Source organism: Protomyctophum bolini (assembly GCF_963924005.1).
Source record: "Protomyctophum bolini genome assembly, chromosome: 6".
In the NCBI taxonomy this organism is placed as follows: domain Eukaryota; kingdom Metazoa; phylum Chordata; class Actinopteri; order Myctophiformes; family Myctophidae; genus Protomyctophum; species Protomyctophum bolini.
In genome coordinates this window covers 19735228-19759799 of record NC_137867.1, presented here as the reverse complement: position 1 = coordinate 19759799, position 24572 = coordinate 19735228, and the positions used below count along the sequence as shown (strand labels likewise).

General features: G+C 42.5%; 1 protein-coding gene across 1 annotated transcript; it reads right to left on the bottom strand.

Annotated features, from left to right (window-relative positions):
• Nucleotides 1–16330: 16330 nt before the first annotated feature.
• LOC308316509 (serine/threonine-protein kinase PLK2-like) lies at nucleotides 16331–23030 on the bottom strand. Its single transcript, XM_080765164.1, has 14 exons — nucleotides 22814–23030; nucleotides 22600–22707; nucleotides 22362–22478; nucleotides 22020–22149; nucleotides 21575–21758; nucleotides 20939–21137; nucleotides 20553–20700; nucleotides 20224–20318; nucleotides 19564–19696; nucleotides 19051–19131; nucleotides 18334–18493; nucleotides 17796–17925; nucleotides 17515–17625; nucleotides 16331–17273 (listed from the first exon to the last, which is right to left on the bottom strand). The coding sequence occupies exons 1-14, from the start codon at nucleotides 22949–22951 to the stop codon at nucleotides 17082–17084; spliced, it is 1926 nt and encodes a 641-aa protein (XP_080621290.1). The 5' UTR covers nucleotides 22952–23030; the 3' UTR covers nucleotides 16331–17081.
• Between the last annotated feature and the right edge of the window lie 1542 nt (nucleotides 23031–24572).

The following is a 24572-nucleotide window of genomic DNA, read 5'->3' as shown; positions in this document are numbered from 1 at the left end:
GGTTTACTGATAGGCTGTGACATTATCCCTTCCGTCTTGTCTGTGGTTGAAAAGTTACAGCAATGACCTCATAATTGTGGCGTCATCCTCTCTGAAACAGTTGTAAAGTTTTTACTGTGCAACACTAGAATTTCTCGAATCAGTCCTTTCAGATAACTCGACTCATAATAGGAAAACATGATTCAAGAGTGAACGTGATATTTTACGTTATTGTTCAAGCTCTGCTATGTATTACTTGATGCTGAGCACAATGAGAAAGGCAACCTTTTAAGAGCAGTGAGATATGAAACTTAAAAAAACAAAACCCCACAGGCGAGGGAAGCAGAGCCGACAGGTGCTAGGGCGGTGATGGGTGCAAAGAGGCACATACACAGTACAAAGTGTTTTCTTTTTAGTTTGTTTTACTCTGAGAGTGTATGCCTACTAACGGAACTAAATTAATAAATTAACACTTTTACAGTGTACAATTCTGCAGTGCTCGTGACAGCAGGAAGTCCAACAATGGGACGAGGTGCGCTTAAATTGGTCAGCTGGTTGACATGTCAAATTATATAACCCACAGAGTGACCCACTCAAGTACATCTGCCAGAAGTACCTCGCGAGCTACAGTACGCACAATAAGGGAACGTTTGATTAAAATAAAGTAGGACTTGATACAAGCTTGTTGTGCACGCTGCATGAACATGCAGCGTGGGCTATGACAGCTTTCATGTCAGGATGTTGAATCAGAGACTTGCGTCATCTGCATCATCTGCCTCCTTTTCTTTTAGCATCATCCGCATAAAATATCTTCCATTCCATCCCAAGATTCCAATTTCAGAAAGTGATTAATGTAAAAGTATGTATTACGTTGAAGGACTATGGAAATACTTTTCAACCGTTAGGAATAAAGTGATGTTATGTTATGCGTTTGCCATGTGCATAAAGTAAATAAAGGAAATGAAGCAAACAATGTGGCGGGTGAGGAGCTGAACACAGTTGGAGATGGAGAAGGCATATTTTACGCAGCGCAAAGATGTCCCGTTACTGTGGATAGACGTGGTCGAATGAGGAGACTGTCTGAAGCCCTGATCGAAATGAGGACGTGTACATTAATCAATTGCTTAAGAAAACACATAAAAACACTGCAGTGTAGCCTATTATAGCCTACAGAATATTCTGTCTGTCTGTCTGTCTGTGCGTGCCGTAAACATGCAGTGCTGTCACTGTGTGGGGACTGGGGAGTTATATCAGTGCGCTCATGCAGCGCTGTGCCTCCATGCCCAAAAGAACAGTGTGTGGCTGCTTGCGTAGAGAGAGAGAGAGAGAAAGAGAGAGAGGGGGGGGTCCCCCAGACGGCACGACACATGCACGTTATGAGTGTAATTTTATTACCATAGATTTCACTGTGTAGGCTAGTTTATGAATGGAACACATTGATAAAGGTCCCCCCCTGCTGCGTTTCCAATTGCTGCGAATGACAGTGTGAAGGCAAACCGCAGCCAATTAAATATGCAAGAATCCCAAAATCCCCGCCCATACGCATTCGAGTCTACCGAAGTATTAGGTGAGAATGTGACCTTAGTGTAGAAAAAGGAGGGCCAAGTATAGACCCCTAGGCCCTATAGGGGACCTCAGTCAATAAAAGTGGTTAACCATGTTTCGGGTAAAATAGGCTAGCTGGCGCCCACCCTCTGAATTCAGACAGACACATCTCCATACAGCATCTAAGTGTCATTATCTTCTCTTGGCATTGAACAATGGATCCTCTCACTTATCCCCAAGAAGACAAACAATGAACAACAACTTCATTTCAGAGGAAAGTAAATACAGTGGAATGCAGGGAGTACATTACTGGCATACAAAGACAGAGGGATGTCTATGTACTGTATGTTGTATGAGAGCTATACAAGGTGTTGACTTTGAGCCATGTCTGAGCTTGTTCAAAGCCAAGGTAGCTTAAAGAGCTGTTTTTCTTTACTGCCAGTACTGATAGGCAATGCTTGGCTCTCAAGGAAGCCAACATTTTTGCTGCATGTTATTCTGTATTGCTCTCAAGGGTATGTTTGTGTCCCAGAATTCCAGAGATGATTACACAGGCTGATGGGTAACATGTTCCTGCAAACCCTACTCATACAGTATGACACTGCAGATATACTACTTGAAACTGTGACTCAGTCTTTAAGGGTCTGTGCAGGTGGGTTAGAAGCACGCACACACAAACACACATACACTTGCGTGCGTCGCTCAATTTGTAGGCATTTAGCAGACACTCTTAATCCAGAGCGATTTACAGTAAGCAAGGAAACCATGAGGCAATACATGAAATGCATAGAAATAGTAATCTAGGATCATAGGCAAACCAATAACCTATCAGTGTAATATTAAAAAAAATCTATGAGCCTATGTGCATGCACTCACGCGCACACACACACACACACACACACACACACACACACACACACACACACACACACACACACACACACACACACACACACACACACACACACACACACACACACACACACACACACACACACACACACACACACACACACACACACACACACACACACACACACACACACACACACACACACACACACGCACGCACGCACGCACACCACTGTGGTCTAATGGTGGGTGAGTAACGCTGTTAGTGATGCCTCCCCCACACATCAATCTGTCACTGGGGTTATGGGGAGAAAAGAAATGTTTACACACACGCACACAGGTGCACAGGTGAGGGCATCACGTTAAGACAGCTGCTCCACAGCACGGAAGGTAAGGTAATCTGCTTTGCATAATGGAAGCCCCCCATGGGATATAGGCTGACTAAAGACCATCTCTAAGGACAACTAAAGAGATCACCAAAATATATTATACTGTATTTGAATAGTTATCTAAACTTTTAATAAGAAAAAGTATTAAAAAAAGAATATTTTTGGAAATAGCTGCTCACACCGCGTTGCGACACGTTGTGAGCTTGTACCGTAGAACTGCAACTTTCAAATAGGCCATAAATAGGCTTAAAGTGGTTGGACTGATTTTGATGTTATGTCATTTTGCTGTGGAGTGTGGACCCCCTAGGACTCCCTCAAGGATCCCCTGGGGGTCTGTGGACCCCCTCAAGGATCCCCTGGGGGTCTGTGGACCCCCTAGGACTCCCTCAAGGATCCCCTGGGGGTCTGTGGACCCCCTAGGACTCCCTCAAGGATCCCCTGGGGGTCTGTGGACCCCCTAGGACTCCCTCAAGGATCCTCTGGGGGTCTGTGGACCCCCTCAAGGATCCCCTGGGGGTCTGTGGACCCCCTAGGACTCCCTCAAGGATCCCCTGGGGGTCTGTGGACCCCCTAGGACTCCCTCAAGGATCCCCTGGGGGTCTGTGGACCCCCTAGGACTCCCTCAAGGATCCCCTGGGGGTCTGTGGACCCCCTCAAGGATCCCCTGGGGGTCTGTGGACCCCCTCAAGGATCCCCTGGGGGTCTGTGGACCCCCTAGGACCCCCTCAAGGATCCCCTGGGGGTCTGTGGACCCCCTAGGACCCCCTCAAGGATCCCCTGGGGGTCTGTGGACCCCCTAGGACTCCCTCAAGGATCCCCTGGGGGTCTGTGGACCCCCTAGGACTCCCTCAAGGATCCTCTGGGGGTCTGTGGACCCCCTAGGACCCCCTCAAGGATCCCCTGGGGGTCTGTGGACCCCCTAGGACTCCCTCAAGGATCCCCTGGGGGTCTGTGGACCCCCTAGGACTCCCTCAAGGATCCTCTGGGGGTCTGTGGACCCCCTAGGACTCCCTCAAGGATCCCCTGGGGGTCTGTGGACCCCCTAGGACTCCCTCAAGGATCCTCTGGGGGTCTGTGGACCCCCTAGGACTCCCTCAAGGATCCCCTGGGGGTCTGTGGACCCCCTAGGACTACCTCAAGGATCCTCTGGGGGTCTGTGGACCCCCTAGGACTACCTCAAGGATCCCCTGGGGGTCTGTGGACCCCACTTTGAGAACCACTGTGACATAGAACTTCTTCCACCATGGTTACAACTGTCGTCCGTGAGCTGCTGTGTGACATCACCGAGGACACCTGCATCTACAAAGTCGACCACATCGTCTCCTGGCAACAAGGCCTTCCTGGATCCTTTAAGAGACTTCCTCCCCACCCCCCGCCCCCTCCCACCCCTAACATCTCTCAGGCTATTGTTCCCATCTCATCCGCCAGGCCTAACAGAGGATATCCAGTAGGATGTGTCGCTGTGCTCCCGCCTCCTTGTGACTTACAGTACACACGCTGATGATAACATCCATTGTCTAGTCACGTGTTGGAGAGTAAATGATGGCATCACATTCTGTCAGCAATTATTGCGCCACATTTGGCCATCACTTGAGGGAAGATTTATTCATAGTGATGTGGCAACCATCTTAGCCCGGTGTTTATCAAGCATCTGTCTGTTTCAGTCAGAGCAGAGCAGTTATTGTTACCTCCCCTTGGCTAGTGCAGGCATCGACCAGTATACTGCTGTATAGTAAGAAGTACTAAAGGGGATAACACTACATATAACTGAGGAATGATTAAAAAATCCTGTACACTGTACAGAAAGTGAATTCCTCTCATGTATAGTAGGTGTGTTGCCTCACAGGGGCAGAATATAAATCAGCCTGGAATTCATGTTGCACAGAAGGGAAGAAGTCGGATTTTTCTTCAAATGATATGAACAAGAAGATTGATTGAGGCATTAGGCACACATAACACAGGATGACTAATGCCTGATTTATACTTGGTTGCACGCAGTGCCATTCACCAAAAATAGCCAATCTACAAGCTCACAACCTGTTGCAGCGCAACGATTTGTGAGCTTTTAGATCTGCCATTTCCGGTGTGTGTGGCGTCATCAGCGTGGCAGCTAAGTATAAATCAGGCTTAACTGAGAGCAGTCAAATTAATTGCAGCTGGGTGTCTACGTGCAGGCGAGGGCGAGAAAACAAGTTGCCATGGAAACAGTAGTGTGTCTCCAACTCCACTCAATAGCGGAGTAAGTGGAGACCGCCAGGCCTATTATGAGAGATGATGTATTGATCGTTTCATTGATGGGGCTGTCAGACCCCCTCACTCTCCACAGGAAGCATTGCGCTTGACCGTATACGAACCTCCATGCCAGAAAAAGCATTGTCCAGATTGAACTGCACTTACTCCTTTCCTTCTACGATATAGGTAACATTCAAAGCTGGCATAAAGCAGCAGGGGATGGAACAGCGAAGGAGCCATGTATAAACTCAAAACCTTTTCATGTCAAGGACCCCCAAATTAACACTTATTAGGCTGTGGACCCCCATTTGAAAAGATATGCCAGGGACCCCCATGAGAAAAGATGTTTACGGCTCTAGCAGTGATTCTCTAGCAAGGACACCCAGTTTGACATGCATTAGGCTACGCGTCCCAATTTAATGGTTGTTTGTTGTTGGTTTCAAGATGACGTACATTTTCCCTTCATTGTCAATAGCGTTTTTAAAACAAACAAAAGAGAAATGAAGTTGGGAACTTCTCCTTTGGTCTACCCATTCCTAAGACATGTGAGAATGGTCCAGTGAAGAAAAAATATTAAAAAGTCCATTGTGGGTGTATGGGATTTTTTCACACTATCACTAAACACAGGGATGTGGGCAGGGAAACAAACCTACCTTCTATGATGTCATTGAGCATCATGAAGGTACTGAAAGACCCACAGACATCAGCAACATTATGAAAATTGCAAAAATATAATCGTCCGGGTGAAAATCACAAGTGTTTAGTGTTCTAGGGTTCATTTAACTTTGAGAGTGTACAAATGGAACCAAATGAAATGGACCTGTTAAATGGTTCCATTTGTACACTCTCTGAGTTACAGACCCGGACCCCCCTTTGAGAACCAATGATGTAGTAGAGGACACTAGGTTAGAAACAATATCATTGGGCATCTGAGTATATGATAGATGCGAGAGTAAATTCACTATTTCACTAAACATTGATTGACTCTGGTGTAATTTGAAAATATGTCAAACCTGTACAAATGGCAGCATGTCCCTACTCTATGTGCTGTTTGTTTGGTAACAGAGGACAAAGGACATGTTTGTTTTTCGTGTAAAAGCTTGGGTACATTTGGGACTAAGTTTTTTCCCAGCTGAAAGTGGAATCTACAGTGAAATTGTCAAAATCATATTGGGTCTTAACACAAACCATACTGAATATAATGTAGATCTGATACTACATTCTCAGTATGACTCAGATAAACCCAATACACCCATAAATAAGCCACATTACTATGACTCAAACATAACCATAAACAAAGCCGGAATGGTTCAGATAAGAGGTTGTCCAGAACCGACGATCCGAATGTCCATATAGGCATATAAAGTTGTCCAGAACCTCTCCATATATGGATATAAATGGGACATGGACATGACAGCAGGACTAGCCCATGACAGCAGTCTATACTATTTTTAATGTTAGTTTAGAGCACTTATGACGTAAATCGTTGGCCAGCCAAGTCTATGGACTTGTTTAGGGCACTAATTGACGACGTAAGACTATTGTGGCCAATATAAATACATTGGATGCAAGCTTTGAGGGTCGGCGTGAACACAAACATTGGCTGATCACCCCATAGCGATGATTTGATTGGCCGAGCAAAGTACATATAAGGATAAAAGTGAGGGCAGAAAAGTGAAGACACCAAAAGTGATTGGCCGGAATGACTTTTGTGATGATTTGATTGGCTGATTATGGAATGTGATGTGATGTATAATAAATGTATAATGATGCCCCTCACTTACATGCTCTAGTTGTCAACTGGTTCTTCCTGTCTATGCTCATGTTGTGTGCATGGGTTTACGTCTGCAACGAAATGCGGCTGCCAGTTTAAAGGGTGGGCCTGTGGAGACTATCTTTCCTGGTGGACATCGATGTTGCAGGTCCATCCTCTCAGCCCATAGCAGAATACATTCATTCACCCAAGCAGGCTGTGAGAATCACAAATGAGCTACATTCTTCTTGACACTTCTGAGAACTAGGCCTGTGGGTCTCTGCCTGTGGGTCGGGTTAGGGTCTGAGAACTAGGTCTCTGCCTGTGGGTCGGAAGAAATCCCAAAGGTGCATGGGCTCATTCTTATTTTCTTCTATTTTTATTTTATTCTATTGTTCGATAATGTATAAATTAAAATGTACTATATTGGGTGGGGCTAACAACTGCTTACAGCTATTTCTTTGCCTTTGAAAAAAAAACAACATAATGTGTCGCCAAACTGCTATAGGAAATAGGTGTGATACGGTAAGTTTAATTTATGTAAAATTAGAATGATTCAGGAAATGTCTTTGTACTGACTAAATCATTTTGTTTCCATACACCTATATATTCTTACAATTATTCATGTGAATTTTATATATTAGAGGAGAGGAGCTCAGCATTCAACTCACTGAACAGAAGAGGACATCCTAAACCCAAGGGGGATGAGGTGAGGAGAAAGGATTAGGCTAGTCCTTCAAAGCAGTGCTGTATCCTCCCGCCACAAAACTAGGCTATATATTTACAAACTCACCACACTTCACACATTGTTGTGAAATGGCTTGCTTTCCACAATTAGCTGTTGCACTATACTAATAATAATAATAATAATAAAACTTTATTTGTATAGCACCTTTCATGACATGAAATGCAGCTCAAAGTGCTTTACAGAAAAATGGAGATGGAGTATTCTGCTAGAATTCTGCTTAAATGTTTTGCCTGATAGGGGCATAGGGACACAATCTGTAGGCCTACTGTACATGTTCATATTTTTAACTGTTACTGTACATAATCGGGGCGATTATGGTAATAGTTATTTGTCTGTCGCCTGCTGTTGTACTGTATAGAGTGCTGATTCAAGTTCTCAGTCACAGGTGTGGTTGCTGCTGCGATGCTTGGAGGCGGAGAACCATTCACCTTCCATGTACCCACCCGCCTGTGGAAGCTACTTAAGAGCAGCTGTGACTTGAACTCGTTGGCATTGTGGCTCCGTTTGTCATACGTGTCCAGGGAGCTGTGAATATCATGGTCTAACAAGTCAAGCACCAGCTGTTTAGAGCACCCCGAGTGTTTTATGCCTTTGACTCAGAGTTACAATGAATTATACTTACGTTATGAGTTAATTTGTAAAGTATAATTTCGAGGAGTATGGGAGCTTGCTTTTTGTAACAGTCAATATTTGGTAAGGCATGAGTTAGAGTAGGGAGTTTATACAGTCTCATTATTTGTAACCCTTCTTTTCCTTTGGTTGGCTAGGGTTCTTTTTCATTTAGATCAGGTATAGATATTTATGGTTTGTTTCCCTGGGTTGCCCCATACATCCATTTTTGACCATTGTATAATTTAAGTAACCTTATCTTTAAGTTTTGTAACACACGGCTCGAGCAGATAGTGCTCAGCCCCATTTATTGATTTAAATGGAAACCCACTAAACTAAACTATCATTAGTAGTACGTCATGGTTGTCTAGATTCTCTAGAAGACTATAGATATATTTATATATCTCCAGACTTCCCAAAACAAACTGGTCAGGCTACTACTTGGCCTCACTGCCAGAACCCACCTCACCCCTGCCCATTTTGATAGGCTGGAATGGCTTAGGGTTGACGACAGAGTACAGCATCTTGCAATATGGGCCTGGTCCACAAGATTCGCTACACCACCAAGATATCCATGTACCTGTCTAAATACTTCCTTAATGTCAACGAAGTTCATACTCACAACAAAACAACAACAAAGTGTTTTAATCAACTCTGTCTCGGAAACCTGTTACCCGTCTTAACGATTATCGACCTGTTGCTTTGACTTCTGTTCTCATGAAATGCCTGGAGAAATTGGTTATCTCTAATCAAGAGCATCATTCCTGCTAGTATCGATCCTTTACAGTTTGCTTACTGTTCAAATAGATCTGTGGACGACGCCATCTCTCTTGCTTTACACACTGCCCTGGTACATCTAGAAAAGAAAAGCTCTTATGTCAGACTACTGTTCATAGACTATAGTTCCACATTTAACACTATTGTACCATCTAAATTAGTGTTGAAACTCAGTGTGGGCAGTGTGTGTACGCATAGGAGAGAGATGCTCATCCACAATTCTCACCAGAACCGGTGCGCCCCAAGGCTGCTGCCTCAGTCCTCTGTTGTACAGCTTGTTTACGTTTGATTGTGTCGCCAGATATGAGAATAACATCACAATTAAATTTGCGGATGATACCACAGTGATCGGACTAGTAATAACCGACGGTGATGAGAGGGCCTATAGGAGGGAGATAGAGGATCTAACTCTATGGTGCGATAACAACAACCTCTCACTTAAGACCAAATAAATCATTGTAGACTTTAGGAAGTCCAAAGGTATCCACACCCCCATTTCCATCAAAGGGTCATCTGTCGACATAATTGATAACTTTAAATTCCTGGGCATACACATCACAGACACATTCACATGGTCACTCAACAACGAGTACGTCCTCAAGAAGGCGCAGCAGCGACTGTACTTTCTGAGGCGCCTTAAAAGATTTGGCTTAAGTACAAAAGGACTAGTGAACTTTTATCGCTGTATAATTGAAAGTGTCTTAACTGGCTGTATCACAGTGTGGTACGGTAACACGACCGCTCAGGACTGCAACAGGTTGCAGAGGACCGTTAAACACCAGCTAAAATCATCGGCAGCACAGAATTACCCAGTCTCCATAACATCTATACCACTCGTTGTATGAAAAAAGCCCACAACATCATGGAAGACACCAGCCATCCCGCAAATACCCTGTTCAAACTACTCCCTTCCAAAAAACGCTATCCAGAGCATCAAATCTCGTACCACCCGTCTCAGTAACAGTTTCTACCCCCAGGCAGTCAGGCTGCTGAACAGCTGACCTTGAACTGTATTGCACTGTTTTGTCACTTCACTTTTTTCTGTTTTTTTGTCTTTTTCTTGCACTATAGATGTTGTTTATGTCCTGTGTATGTAAGACTGAGAGTGCTCTGAGCAAAATAATTTTCATTGTATTTATACTCTGTATCTATACACATGACAAATAAACCTGAACCTGAACCTGAATCTGTCATCCATCTGCCCTCGTCTCCCCAAATGAGTGCATCTGGCTGCGCAACCCTGGCCACCAGGGGCGCTGTTTCGCAGTTGCAATCACGAAAAAACGCATTGTGCACATAAACCGGACAGGTGGGGCAGCAGGGTAAGCACCTTACCATTTGTTCTATAGCCATTTGTTCTATAGCCATAGCCATTTGTTCTATAGCCATAGCCATTTGTTCTATAGCCATAGCCATTTGTTCTATAGCCATTAGCCATTTGTGCTATAGCCATTTGTTCTATAGCCATTTGTGCTATAGCCAAAGATTCTGCTTTGATCCATTCATAAATATGATAAATAAATTAGTATGACTATGATAGTAGAATAGGATAAAAACAAGTATTTGTTTTGTACAGCATGACTTTTTAATGTTTTTTAAAGTAACTGCAAGTTTATGTCATCACTCGCGAAGGCACTGGGCGCTGCTGGTTGTTACTTTAGTCTCTTTAGTTTATAATCTCTTTGGTCTCATCCACAGTGATCTGATGGCTGAAACTTGCAATGCACTCATGATTGCCCATTAATAGTTTTTTACACACACACACACACACACACACACACACACACACACACACACACACACACACACACACACACACACACACTAAAATGAGGATTGCATTATGCCACATTACACTTTGAGACCCAAGTGCACAATGTCAGCACCCTGATCAGAATGGAACATAGCCTTAATTAGTATAATTAGAAAGACCCGTGCAGGAAGTAAGAAGTGGCCCAATTTCCAATATAGCTGCTGTGCACAGAGCCTATTAGAACCAGGTTCAGTGAGGGTGCCTTTCATTACTATGAATCCTGCTCTCTGGAATAAGATGACTTGAGGTCCATTACAACCGTGTCCACATTCAAAAGCAATTCTCTCAGACATAATGGGAGTACAACAGACGAAAAACAGTCTAAGTCCAAATTTCATTCTGACCCCTCCACGAAAAGGCCTCGTTGTCCTGATCCCTTATCTATCATTTATACATTATGGATAGTGTGGACATATAGGCCTGACTTACACCTTCACAACAGATTGATGTATAGCCGATGCATGGGACTTGTTTAATGATGCAAGCTCGCAATGCATTTCCAATGGGAGTCACATTTGACACAACATTTTTGTTGTATGAGAGGAGAGGGGGAGAGGGGCAGTCGAAACACAGCCGAAAGCCGTACAACAAAAATGTTGTCAAACCATGTGACTTCCATTGGAAATGCATTGTGGCGGCCATGACACTTACCCTTTGTTTACATCAGCATGCATCAATGTTGTATGCTAGATCGAAAGGTGTGAGTGAAGATTGAGTAAAATATAGCCCATTCTTACCTTTTATTCTTGATTGAAAGTTTGTAATGTCCAGTTTAATGTTCACATGGTTCTTCTGATTCCTATGATGTAATTATCTACACTGAGATTTATTTGAACCTGTTCCACTAGGTACTCTGACTCTCCTAATGACTAATTAATTGCAGCTGCCACCTGTTCAATTTCCAATCTATGCAAATTGCCATGGTTAATGAGCTTAAAGGCATATTTCACTCAAATGTATTGGTTTTTTTAGGGGCGCTAGCCACTCCTATAAGAGAAGATTTTTATGGCTCTATAGCAGTGATTTTCAACCATTTTCATTTCAAGAAACCCCAGTTTGACCTGAATTAGGCTACGGTCGGACCCCCATTTCTATCTCTGGGACCCTAATGTATATTGTAAAATCAAAGTTAATTTAACTCAGATAGTGTACAAATTTGTACACTCTCCGAGTTACAGATCCATTAGAGTCGACCATATTTTATCATTTAGCTGGAGGCCCCCTGGAACTCCATCAAGGACCCCTGGGGTCCACAGACCCACCTTTGGGAACCACTGGTGTATACTGTAGCCTGTAGAGTACGACACATGCCTGACATATAGTGCTGTCTTAAACCCATAAGCCCAGTAACTCCCATGGCCAAGTAGGAATATTAACACGTGTCTGAGCTGTATTTGGTCTCTCACCCGTGAGACCAGGATTTTACAGTTGCAAAATACCTCTATCATCAGGAGAGGACATAAAGCGTATGGGTTGGAGTTTTAACGCTACAGCAACAGCTCAACACTCTTAACACCGTAATTCTTAAGACTACACTCTTAACTACAACCACCTAGGCGCTACCAGCACAGTGTGTCCACACTGTTTCTTCAGGAACACTTTATTATTATTATACAGCTGCAAGACATTTAGCTCATAATCCTATGTTCAATGCTGCTGAGCTCTGAGCATAGTTGAAATCTCATGGAGCATATTTAGAATATTTTGCTATGAAAAGAGGGGGGGAAGGAGATTAACTTTAAGGATTTACCATATTACACCCTTTAATTTAGAGGAAGTATGGATGGAATGCTATTTCCACTTTGTTGCTTGCAGCCATTCAAAAGCAGGGTGGTACTTCCACAGCATCTTGAAAAGAACTTGTAATGACAGGACTGCGCGATTACCACACGCACGCACGCGTGACATATGCTTCAATCTGTTGCAATGCAGTCTAGTTAGTGTTACCACTGGAAACAGGGAGTCTCTGTGACTTAATGCTCACGCTTTGTGATCAATGTGGACTTGAGTATGTATGCCAACACTAATTAATCACATACGCACGCACGCAAACAACACACATTCTTTTTTATTTTCTTTATGTGGCCATTTACAAGCTCAGTATGATTCTTTCTTCATTCTCTCTCATTACAAATATGGTTAAAAAAATGTAAACTCATGGTTATGATATATAGTACATACATGTATGTACATATGGTTGGTAATAGTCTGGGAACATGAGAAACAGAAATGCATTACTGTAATGTGCACACTTTTGATGCAACGTGGGAACCTAATAACACCCATTGTCAACTTGTCATAGTACCCGTTTTAACTATCTGTCTGTGTCCCTTTTGTGCCCATACTGTATAAGTGTATATGGAGATCTGTCTGTCTGCCTGTGTCTGAAGAATGCAAACTGACTGTGAAAAGTGGACTGGTTAAGTAATCAATTGGCAGGTGTGGGGTTACCATGGCAATCAATTGGCTGAGGCAGAGGCTTGAATGTAGCAGATGACAGACGTCATATCAGACAGCATTAACGTCACTCTATTTGGCATAAAGAGTGGGTATTACAGCCCATGGGGTGACTCATTTTCACAATTACAAGTGAACACCTGGAAGAGAGCGGGAAGGAGTAAACCATGTATAGTAGAGAAGTGATCGAACTCTCAGTCACTCACTCTCTTTCTCTACTACGAGAGAGAGAGAGAGAGAGAGAGAGACACACACACACACACACACACACACACACACACACACACACACACACACACACACACACACACACACACACACACACACACACACACACACACACACACACACACACACACACACACACACGTATCTGGGTAGAAGATACACAGAGTCAAATAAACTGTAGCAGGCCAGTATCGTGTCATTGTTTCTCCATGTTTTTGTCCTGACAAGTTTGTAACTTATATTTCTCATCTCTCATGTGGTTGATAAGCATGCTGTAGGCTACAGCAGTAAGATAAAGAGAGAGAGAGAGATCCCTGCACCCTCTCTATCTGTTTTTGTCCACATTGTAGAAGGAGTGCTGACATTTGATATATCATGCAACGGTCCCATAATCCCCCGAGTGTGTACGTACATCAAACGGTATTCTTCTAGAGCAGAATGCGCCTGCCCTACTGTAACAATCAAAGCCACACTGAGTCACTCCCTTGCCTGTGGAGAGAACTTTGTGATGGAAGCTGAAAGTAAAGAGATCCCCTTTGACACTCCAGCTTAGACTAAGCCTGCCTGCACGCACAAGGCTTTCTCCACTGTCCAATGTGCCGTGAAACAACAGAGCAAGAACAGCTTCAAATGGCTGATGCAGAAAGTCAACATCAGTATAAAGTCTATCTTTTTAACCACTTCACTGCAACAAAACAAATCTACGGTATATTTAAAAAATAGCCAATCTACAATACCAGTATATATATATATATATATATATATATATCTCCCCCCCCCCCCCCCATCCCTGCATGAAATGACATGTCCAGAAAATGGGATGCCAGTGTTATTATACAAGGGGTATTCTCCTGCTTTCTTGAAGAGCTTCCATTTGGAGAGATATCCCAGTGAGTCAGGACTCAGGGCCACGGACTGAGTGAGTCAGGACTCAGGGCCACGGGTGATTTTGTCTAAGGGGGTAGATAATCTGACGTAAATAGGCTATAACTACTGCTACTGGATTCTATTTTGGTCAGTCTGACCCAAGATCCAAGCTATTATGGTCAAGCAACATGAACATAGACCTGGAAGTGTTGTCATGAATAATTCCTTGTATTTCCTGTTCTATTTTTCCACATGGGGATGTTTATTCATGAGGCATTCATTATTTAAAACGGTAAACGCAGGGAACTTCAGAGAGAAAATCTAAAAGGATGATTAAAAAATCCATGATTAACCTAAGTTCTATTGACCCAGGTCAATAGGCTACCTACTCTCATACTATATATGTAGACCGGCAGCTATCAATCATTTTCTGAACGATTTTTCTTTCGATTACTTTTTCGATTAATTGAATAATCGAGATTTTTTTTTTTTTAATATAAATGAGGATCTTTTATGTTCTTGACATACATTGTGAAGTTTAAGCCATCTGAACACACACGCGCACACACACACACACACACAATTGAGTGTAAAAAGTTATCACCATCCACCCTAGACATAGCCATGGTTTTTGACTAATAGCAACGTCAGCGATCCAAGGCTCCGTCCTCGGCTCACCACCAAGAACCTTCAGAGGTTTAAGAACATATAGAATGTTTGGACATATATCCATGAGCACACCAAACAACTGCTGGCACAAACTGATACATGTCAATCAGTGGAAATTAGATAAAAACAGATTTGATTTACTCCTTCTATGCTTTCTCCCCAAATTCTGACGTCCAATTCTAAACATCTTTGAGTTTCTGGTGTCTTAATGCTATCCCTCGTACTATATAACACTGATTCATTGAAGGCCCTTAGCAGTGGTGAACAAAGTATTCAACCCAGATACTAGAGATACTAGTAGATACTCCTGGTCAAATATTAGTCCACTTCAAGCGAAAGTTGGTTTTAAATACTAAAGTATTCAAAAGTACAAATTACAAAGTACATATTCTTTTTAATATCTATGTATTGCTGTACTAAATTCCCCCCAAAAATGTTAAGATTTTCCAGAACTGTTAAATGAAAGATGCACCGGGACACATCTTCAGTGATGACATGCCTCTGAGATCATCAGGCGTTTCTTTCAACAATCATACGACCTCCCTCAGGTGACCCAGCCAGGACTGATCAGACCCTGGCTTGTCCCCCAGTAGCATTTTCCCTCTCGGTCGCCTCAATGGTGGACTTTATGGCTTTCCTTGAAAAAATATTAATAACAATGAAAAGTGACCCGTTGGGTACAATAATTGTCGTTGAAATGTAGTGGACTAAAAGTCACAAGTATCCAAAAAGAAAACAAACCAATAAGTACAGCACTCAAGTAGTTAATGTACTTAATTACTGTCCACCACTGGCCATATAATCCTCATCCTCATATAATGCTCATCCCGGCAGTATATTTTACCGCCCCTTTTATGACTTTGACTGTTCAGCCTGCTGCTACTTATGCAGTCTGTCGGCCCCGTTAGTCATCTTGTGTTCATCACCAATGAAGAAACTTCAGTAACAACCACAGGGGGGTGGGGGATTGAAAGGGTTGGTTAAAGTGTAAACAGGCCCAGTCTCTTGTTTATCATCGATCTCAGCCGACCCAAGTGGATGTTTCCTGTCTTATCAAAGACCTTCTTTGAGTGGGACTTGGTGCTTATGAGTTTCCTAGTGTTCGCCTAATATTTAGATAATATAATGACTCTAAGTCAAATGTGACATCACTTATTCTGTTTGTTTCTCAATTTTACTTAAAACCAAAAGGAGAGGTTTAAACTCATTCAGTATGTTGGCAAAAGAGAAACGTGTCCCAATAGTCACATTCATCCATACTGGTGTTGAATTCCATTCAGATCTTAGGAATTATTACCATTAACAAAATCGTGAAAGGTAATAATACTCCAATATGGCTGATGACAGCAGACGTACAGTATTTGAGAATGAAAATAACTAACAGGATAGACACAATCAAGCATTTGTTTTCTTTTTGAAAATTCTCTTTATTAAATAAATAAATACTGCACTTTTTCCACAATAAGTTATTTACTACAGTTCCTAACAATATGACCATGTCTCTAAAGAGATTCTTAGTGGACCTCTGTAGTACTGCATGTCATGCTCCTGCAAACTCCTCTCCCATTCCACTTCGTCCCAGCCCAGCAGGCCGAATCCATTTGTCCGCCATGAGAATGAGTCACAGTTTTAATAGTTAGTGTGATGTTATCTTCCCTTCCACCTTTCTCTGCACTGCAGAGCTGCCAGTTTACACTATACAACAATGTACAATAACCCAAAGCATAGCTCAGCTACCATTCTGAGATTTGGGTTTTTAGGGTTTCACTCTGCAAAGTATAAACAACTCAATTGGGACCAGCCCAGTGTTCCTCTTCACCTTCAAGCACCCGCCTCCGTCCCATTCATTCGTACCTACATTCTCACTCCAACACACTCTGTTCCTCTCGTCCGGTGATCAACATACATATCCCCTTCTGCTACACATTTTCCTTTTCATTGAGTCTTTTCTGTCCTTTTTGTCCCCCCACGCCAGCACCTCAGCTGAGTTAGTCATGAAGGTGCCAAGATGCAGGAATGAATAGTGTAGTCATCGCTCCAAATCCCTTCTAAGACATCCCACATGTGTGGTGCTGTTCTCCCTTCCTGGTTCCATTGCAGCACTCCAGTGGCAGGTCCATTAGGGCAATTCTTCTAAACTGTTCCCAACACATTCTTCTGGGTTTAGCTGCATCTTTGCAGTAGCATGTTGAGAGAGTACTCCATGCGTTCACGCAGATCTGTGGGGCAGCCAGCTGTCAGTAAGGAACTGAGGTTGAAGGTGGTGGAAACACGATCCTCATTGATGTATGTCAACATGTATTCATCCTTTTGGCAACATAATATAATCTTTGTGTGGTCATGGTAGAAATTGACCTGCAGAAGAAATAAAAAGGAAGGCAATTTGAATAGATCCCTTTGCATGTTTAATTTAAGACATGGACACTTTTTCTCTGCTTTTGTTTTCACAGTGTTTTCTGATATGTCAAGCCTTGCTTCTCCTCACCGATTTGAATATTGGCCAATGATAGTATCTCAACTAAAGCACAGTGCTCTTAACATTAACATACCCTGCTATGGCGCCATACAGAAGCATTTTGTTAGCTGGCGTGTTTACCTGAAATGTGCCGTCGTTAAAGAGCATCATGAGGGCGCGGTCGGACTTGAGCCACTGTAGCAGGTAGAGTCTGGGCATGTGTGTATCCGTCATACCAACCAGATCCCCACCCTAACAAGACACAAGAACAAACCACACTGGGATTAGAAAGGTATTGGGGGTAGACGAAAAAACAGGTTATTTTAAACACGAAGGAAAAAAAGAAGAAGGCGTGGTAAACGGTGGTATAGGGATGGGCTGGGATGGGCGATACAGTCAAAGGAGAAGAGGTGATTACTTACATCCATGAGGTTCTCCTCCATGTAGTGGGAGAAGTACTTGAGCACGGTCACCTGTCCCACAAAGTGTTCAGGAACCTCACAGGTTGGGAATATTGAACACTGGCCAAGCTCAGCATAGTAATGGATGGTCCTAGGCAGATGGTGGGGACCAGACAGAGTAGAAGGTTAACAAAGACCCAGATAAACAAATTCACCACACAATAACCATAAATGGAGTCTATGTCATTTCAGCTCACAGAATTTATTCCAAGTTATTCTCCGTATCTGCACTGCTGGCAAGCACTTGCCAAGTATGTCACTAGCTGCAGTTATTAGCAGCACAGCTCAGTCAATACAGAAACCTTTTGTCAAGTAGGCCTATCCGTTGAGGGAAACTAATAACTTTAAAAAGGTTATGTAATTCCATTAAGGTAAATTGATTTACTTTTTTTCAGTTCTCTTTGCTCTTTTGAAGGTGTGCTTTGTTAAAAGCCTTACAATCACAGACATGTTGACTTGAATGCCAGTGTGGTGAAAGAAAGTTCCACTGTTCTCTTACTTCCTGTCAGGCAGGAGGCTCATGTGAGTGCCGTTGTTGAAAAGAACTCCCACGGTGTGATCAGAAAGCTGGTAGCCAAAGCCATACTTGTTAGAGTAGTCCACCCACTTAGTGACCCACTGAAGGTTGCAGCTTCCAGAGGCTTTGGGAATTTCCTCGGCTACAGGAGTCAAGAACAGGGAACAAGACCGTTGGAAAACATGTACTGTATAATAAGATTACTTTTCATACACAGTAAAAATCCTTTACAAAAGGGACCAAATGGACCATTACAGGTCCTTGTAAACGGACCTGTATTGGTACATTTGACTGACAAACTGTTGTTACAAAGTTACAACATGTAGGGAGAACCAAATACCGTAATACATTTACACTGCAATGTAAACAATGCTAAACCTGACCACTCGGGAATTGAGATTAGTCCAACTGCCAGGAAACTCTATATTTTTTTGGATTACTGTGCTGTCAAATAATATAAGAAAGAGGAAAAACATTTTAAATGAGCAGATCTACAAGCTCACAACACCTTGTCTTGCATGTGGCGTTGTGAGCTTGTAGATCAGCTATTTTCACAATATTTATCTGTAGAACAGAGTCAAATATGATTATTTTGGGGGGGGTCCCCACTTCAAATATGATTATTTTGGGGGTTCCCACCCAGTTCAAATACTGTATTTTCAGCTAAACTTTAGGGAAAATAAAATCTGAAAGCCTTACCTTTAGGCATGTTCTCTAGACATCCTCTGAAGACGCTGGCCACCGTCTCCGCCACACTTCCTGTAGTATTGTCCTCTAGGCCTTAAGGAAAATAGGAAAAGTACAGTACAGGTGTCAAAGTGTGACTCTAGTAGCAACATCTCTCAGAAATGCAACAGTTGTTCTAGTGAACTGTTTCTCAATGTCGAGTCCAAATGGACTCTTATGGGTCTGCAACTCTGATGTTCTCCGATCAGTTCCATTAACCCTGAGGATTTTACAGTGTAAATTGGAGTTTCAGAGCTAAATAATGGTATCAAATCGGATTCCGTGGCCGAATACATCAAACTGGGGATCCTTGAAATTAAACAGGTTGCTGCTACATGTACTGGACTACAGGTGGTAAGCAAAGCTTGTAAAACATAAGATATTGGGTGATACCAAGGACCAAGAGTTCAAAACCTTAGTCCCTATCCATGTGCATCAGATTTGGATTAGGGGTAAATAAAAAACAAAACAAAAAAAGGAACTCACATTCACTGCTACTGCTGCAGCTCCCCAAACTCCCCCTGACGATCAGACGAATGGTATCTCGCGCCGTCGGTGACTGGCCCTCTGTTGCCACGGCAACAGGGCTTTCAGCAGATGGCGGAAGCGGCCTTCCATCCTGATATGGAAAGAGGTGATGGAGGCGGGTATTTAGAAGACGTGGAACTTAGATGATTGTGACTCAGCAGCTGCTTGCATGTTAACAATGTTAGCAGGGCATTTGCTAAAAATGTGCTCGTTATAAAGTATAAGAATGACTCACTGTTGTCTCTCCAATTGTAATATCAAAACACTACCCTCTCATTTCATGGTCAATCTGCTATGCTGAGCATAGCTTACATCAGTGGCCCCCCCAGGTCCTTTAGGGGGGTCCAGTTTATCACCAGCAACTTGAGATAATTTAGCATTAAAATAAATTCGACCACTTTGACCCTATTTTATACTTTGAATATTTGAAAATAGACGATCAAAAAGCTCACAATGGGTTGCGATGTTTTGTGTATTCTGGTGCCCTTTTCAATCAAAATCTTGAAAATGTTTACACAAAAGGTTCTTATGGGAGTCTCCGGCCAAACACGTATCAATTTGGGGATATATAAACTTTTATAAAGTTATTATGTGGATTGTGGACTAATAGTCACTTACCTCAGCTAGCTGGTTGTTGTGTTGTTGGCTGATAACGGTTCTCTTCAGGTCATGCTGCAGCTTGTAAATCTCCTCTTCCTCTTTGCTTAGTTTATCTAGCAAAGAAAATGTCCCCAGAATTAATACAATCAGAGCAGGGCCTCTTAAATGTGAAGCCATTTATTAAAGCTGAACCATAGGTATTACAGGATGAGATTTGCATGACAATTGTTTAAAGTACAGTATCTTTCTGGTCAGAGCTCTTTTATAAAGGTCAAAGATAACCGTCAACTTGAGCAGGAGGAAGCTAAAATGGTGATTAAGAACTTGAAAGTTGATGCGCTACTCACTCAAGGTCTCGTAGTATTTGACCTTGTCTCGCTTCCCACCGAAGAGTGCTGCGGCAGCCTTCTTGAAGAAACTCCTGGCAGGACTGGACACATGGAAATCTGGGGCAGAGTGGCAACAACTCGCCGACAGACGCTCTGGACTGAAGCCCTACAGAGAGAAATTATGTAAGAGGCGTGAGTGGAGGCCAAGGAATGTGATGTTGTACAGTGTATTGTACTCCTACTCACTGACATTTAGAGAGAGAGAGAGAGAGAGAGAGAGAGAGAGAGAGAGAGTGAATACACAGTAAATGCTAAAGCAGAGTAAAATTCTAAAATAAAGATAAATGAACATTGGATTTTGCAATGCATGCAATCTTGTGAATGAAATGCTAGCGTATTCTCACCTGTGTGAAGAAGTCGTGCCTCAGGATGTGCTCCAGGTGGGGTCTGTCCTCTGGTGTCTTGGCCAACAGGCTGGAGATGAGCTGCTTGGCCTGAGGGGACAGGGAGGAGGGCATGGAATAGCGAGCCTCTCTTATACACCTGTAAGTTTCCTTCAGGTTGGTGGTCTCAAAGGGGGGTCTGCCCAACAGCATGGTGTACCTACAAGACAAGGCAGCAGTGAGCAGATGGGCATCATCACTACACACACACACACACACACACACACATTTTCAGAGGATAATCAACACATCACAACCTGATATTATGTAATGAACAAACTGAATTAATTACATTCTTCTGCATTCAAAAGTTATGACGTTTTAATTGTTGAATAATTGTTTTAAAAAAAAAAGTTTTTAATGTAACCTGATGAGACTAAAGATGATTTGCCAGCCTCGGCTGAACAGTAAAGTTAATTCAATTCTATTATAGAGGTATCAATCAACATATCCATTATACGTGCCAATTTCCCACCACTTATGAGGGGGCAGGTGGTTTCCAGACCCAGTATATTAAAAAGACACAGTCAAAACAAATAAGTATTCCCAGGGATGCTGAAGTCGCCAAACGGTAAATGTGCCATTTGCCCTACTCACATGACACAGCCCAAGGCCCAGATGTCAGATTCACAGCCATGGCCCTGCTTGTTGAGCACCTCCGGGGACAGGTAGTTGGGAGTGCCACAGATCGTCTTCCTTCGGTTTCCTGCTGGCTCCAACTTGGCAGCCAGACCAAAGTCTCCAACCTTAAGGTCCATGGACTCACTCACAAAGAAGTTACCTGAGGGGGAAGAACGGGTCGTATGAGATGGCGAGCAGTGATATATAACCAAGGATCAAAGGATAATCAGAAGACACTTCACACTGTGCAGACTGCCCTATATGAATTCATAGACTGGAATAGTGGAATTTAATCAGAACAACAAAATGAACAGGACACTTTTTGTTTACTTTTAAAGGAAACAAATAATGAAAAACACACTTGGTGTCTTAACACTGTACTGTAGTGTAGAGTGTTTGTTACTGCAGGATTCTCTCTTACCCAGCTTGAGGTCTCGATGCAGGATATCTTGTTCATGGAGGTACTTCAGCCCAGAGACGATTTGCCTTAGGTAGTAGCGAACCTCTGGTTCTGTGAGCACTTTACGTGCCTTCAGGATATGGGCTAATGACTACACACAGACAAAACACAGTAAGGAACATTGTGGTATTTCTTTTCCTCTACAAAAAGCATTAATATCATATGTATAGTGCCAAACCTATGTCCAGCTTAAATGTATGATTTGGGTATCAGCAATGCAATTCACATGTTGAAATAGTATTAGTAGTAAGTTAATAATAATACAGTGGTTGAAAACTTGAAATGTATTACAATACAACTTACTTTTCTACTGCAGTATTCCAAAAGAATATAGATGTTTTCCTTGTCCTCGAAATGGTGATAAAAGTGGACTACGTGCTTGTGGTGGAGAACTCTGTGCAGTTCAATTTCTCTATCAATCTATGGAAGGAAACACATCACTGTCTAAAATGAACACGAAAAGGAACATTGCAATGCAATAGCGGCTATTGAATAGTCAATTGGTCCAATAAAGCCAGTAAGCACTCCACTGCACGCTTACCTTTTCCCGTTGGTGAGGTTTGGAGACGCGCGTGTGTGGGATGATTTTGGCTGCGTAAACTTTACTCGTGGAGAGATCAGTCATCTCATAGCATTTAGCGAAACCTCCCTAGAAACAGTCAAAATAAAAACATTATCAGTATTGTAAATCCAAAATGATACTTGCCACTCTGCTAAAAGATGCATTCTATAATGTGTCACGTAAACTACCGTACCTTTCCCAAAACTTTCCCACGACAGTAGCACTTCCCCGTCGCTGGATCTGTGATTATTCTGGCCATTTCCGAAGGCGCACTGCGGTCATCCGTTCTTTTTCTTCGAGGTTCCGAAGACCTCTGCGTGGATTCACACATGGTGTTGTTACTGTGTGCAGGTTGTGACCCAATATTCCTCAGTATTTCCAATGAGTAGTAGTAGCACGAGCGCTTCACGTTTCCAACTCAGACTGCAGTCTGGAGGCTGTCTGAGTGGCTTTATACCCCGCGGTCTCCCTCCCTCTCTGTGACACCATCCATGTTCCGTCAGATGCAATACTTTTTGCGCACGTCAAGTGTAACCCACATTATGCATTTGACTTCTGGTTGGTGGACTTCAAAATAACAGAGACATTGACAGACAAATAGGCTACAGGTTTAATGAACAAAAAATGTATATAATAATAATAATATTAATGCTATTAAGTATTAAATACTAATAATAGTGACTATTATAATAATAATTGTGTTGTTTGGTGACACTCTTTTCGCAACAAATCCCTCCTCCGCTGTCACTCAGACATGAACTCCACACCAGGCCACTCCACATCCAAACAGCGTTTGTAACATAATGATATGCCTGATAACTGATAAGCTCAGTGCTGTTTCATACAGTACTTTCATTATCTGTCATTGACTGTCCGTTAAGCGTTGACACACTAAAAACGTATCTTATTTTGAAGTCCATCAAACGGAAGTTCAATACTTTCTAAATAGGATTTGACGAATGTGTCAAGATTATTGAAACTGACGGAACACGCAGTATGCCTACGTCTCTACGTGACTGTGGGGGACTCGAGATAGAGATAGAATAATGAACTGTGACTGTGAGGTAGATTGGAACTCATCAATTGAAAAGAGCTACATAAAAGCAGCCAGTTAATGATATAGCCTACTCTCTGTGCCTGCTGCCTTTATAATTATGTTGATCTTTATAACAGTCGTCGTCATCCTGGCATTATACAAATAAAATAGACTATATGAATAAATAAATTAGTATGAGGTCAAACAGGCATCATGGAATACAGCAATATGTTATTGTTATTGCTTATTAGCCCAATCAGCCTATCAACCTAGATAGCCTATCCTTTAGAAATGTAGACATTTACAATAATTAAATAGCATACTATTGGGGTGCAATATTACTCTCCACAATACTGTAAACATAAATCAAAATCAAGTGTATTCTGCTCAGGCTCGATTCATTGAAATTCTCCCCCTCACCTCCCATTTCTCTTTTACACGATTCTTAATTTGGAACACTGGCACCACCATGTGGACCATGTATACTACTGTATCAACAGGTTGCAGTGACTATATGCAGTTGCCAGTTATATTCTGCAGTGGTGTTGTGTAGATTCTTTCATTTTGCACATAATAAATTATCCTGCAAAATCTCAAATGTGTGCAGATGGAAGTAATGCGCACCAAAATGGGAAGATTTCTACCCATATTAGAATGAATTTCCTGTGAATTTCCTGTGACAAAAAGTCCACTACACTGCACAACACTTTTGTTAGTACAGTCAAATACATCTACAGCCATGATAAGTAATACACTGACACGAAAACGCGTATTCAGGGCGGAGTCACCACCCCCAGGGTAAGTTGTGATTTGCTCTCGTTCACTGCAATGCAATTTGCGGGATTTCCAAAACAATATTGCGCAGAGTAGCGATTATCAAACGTATTTGCAATGCCATACGTTGAAAGATCTGTTG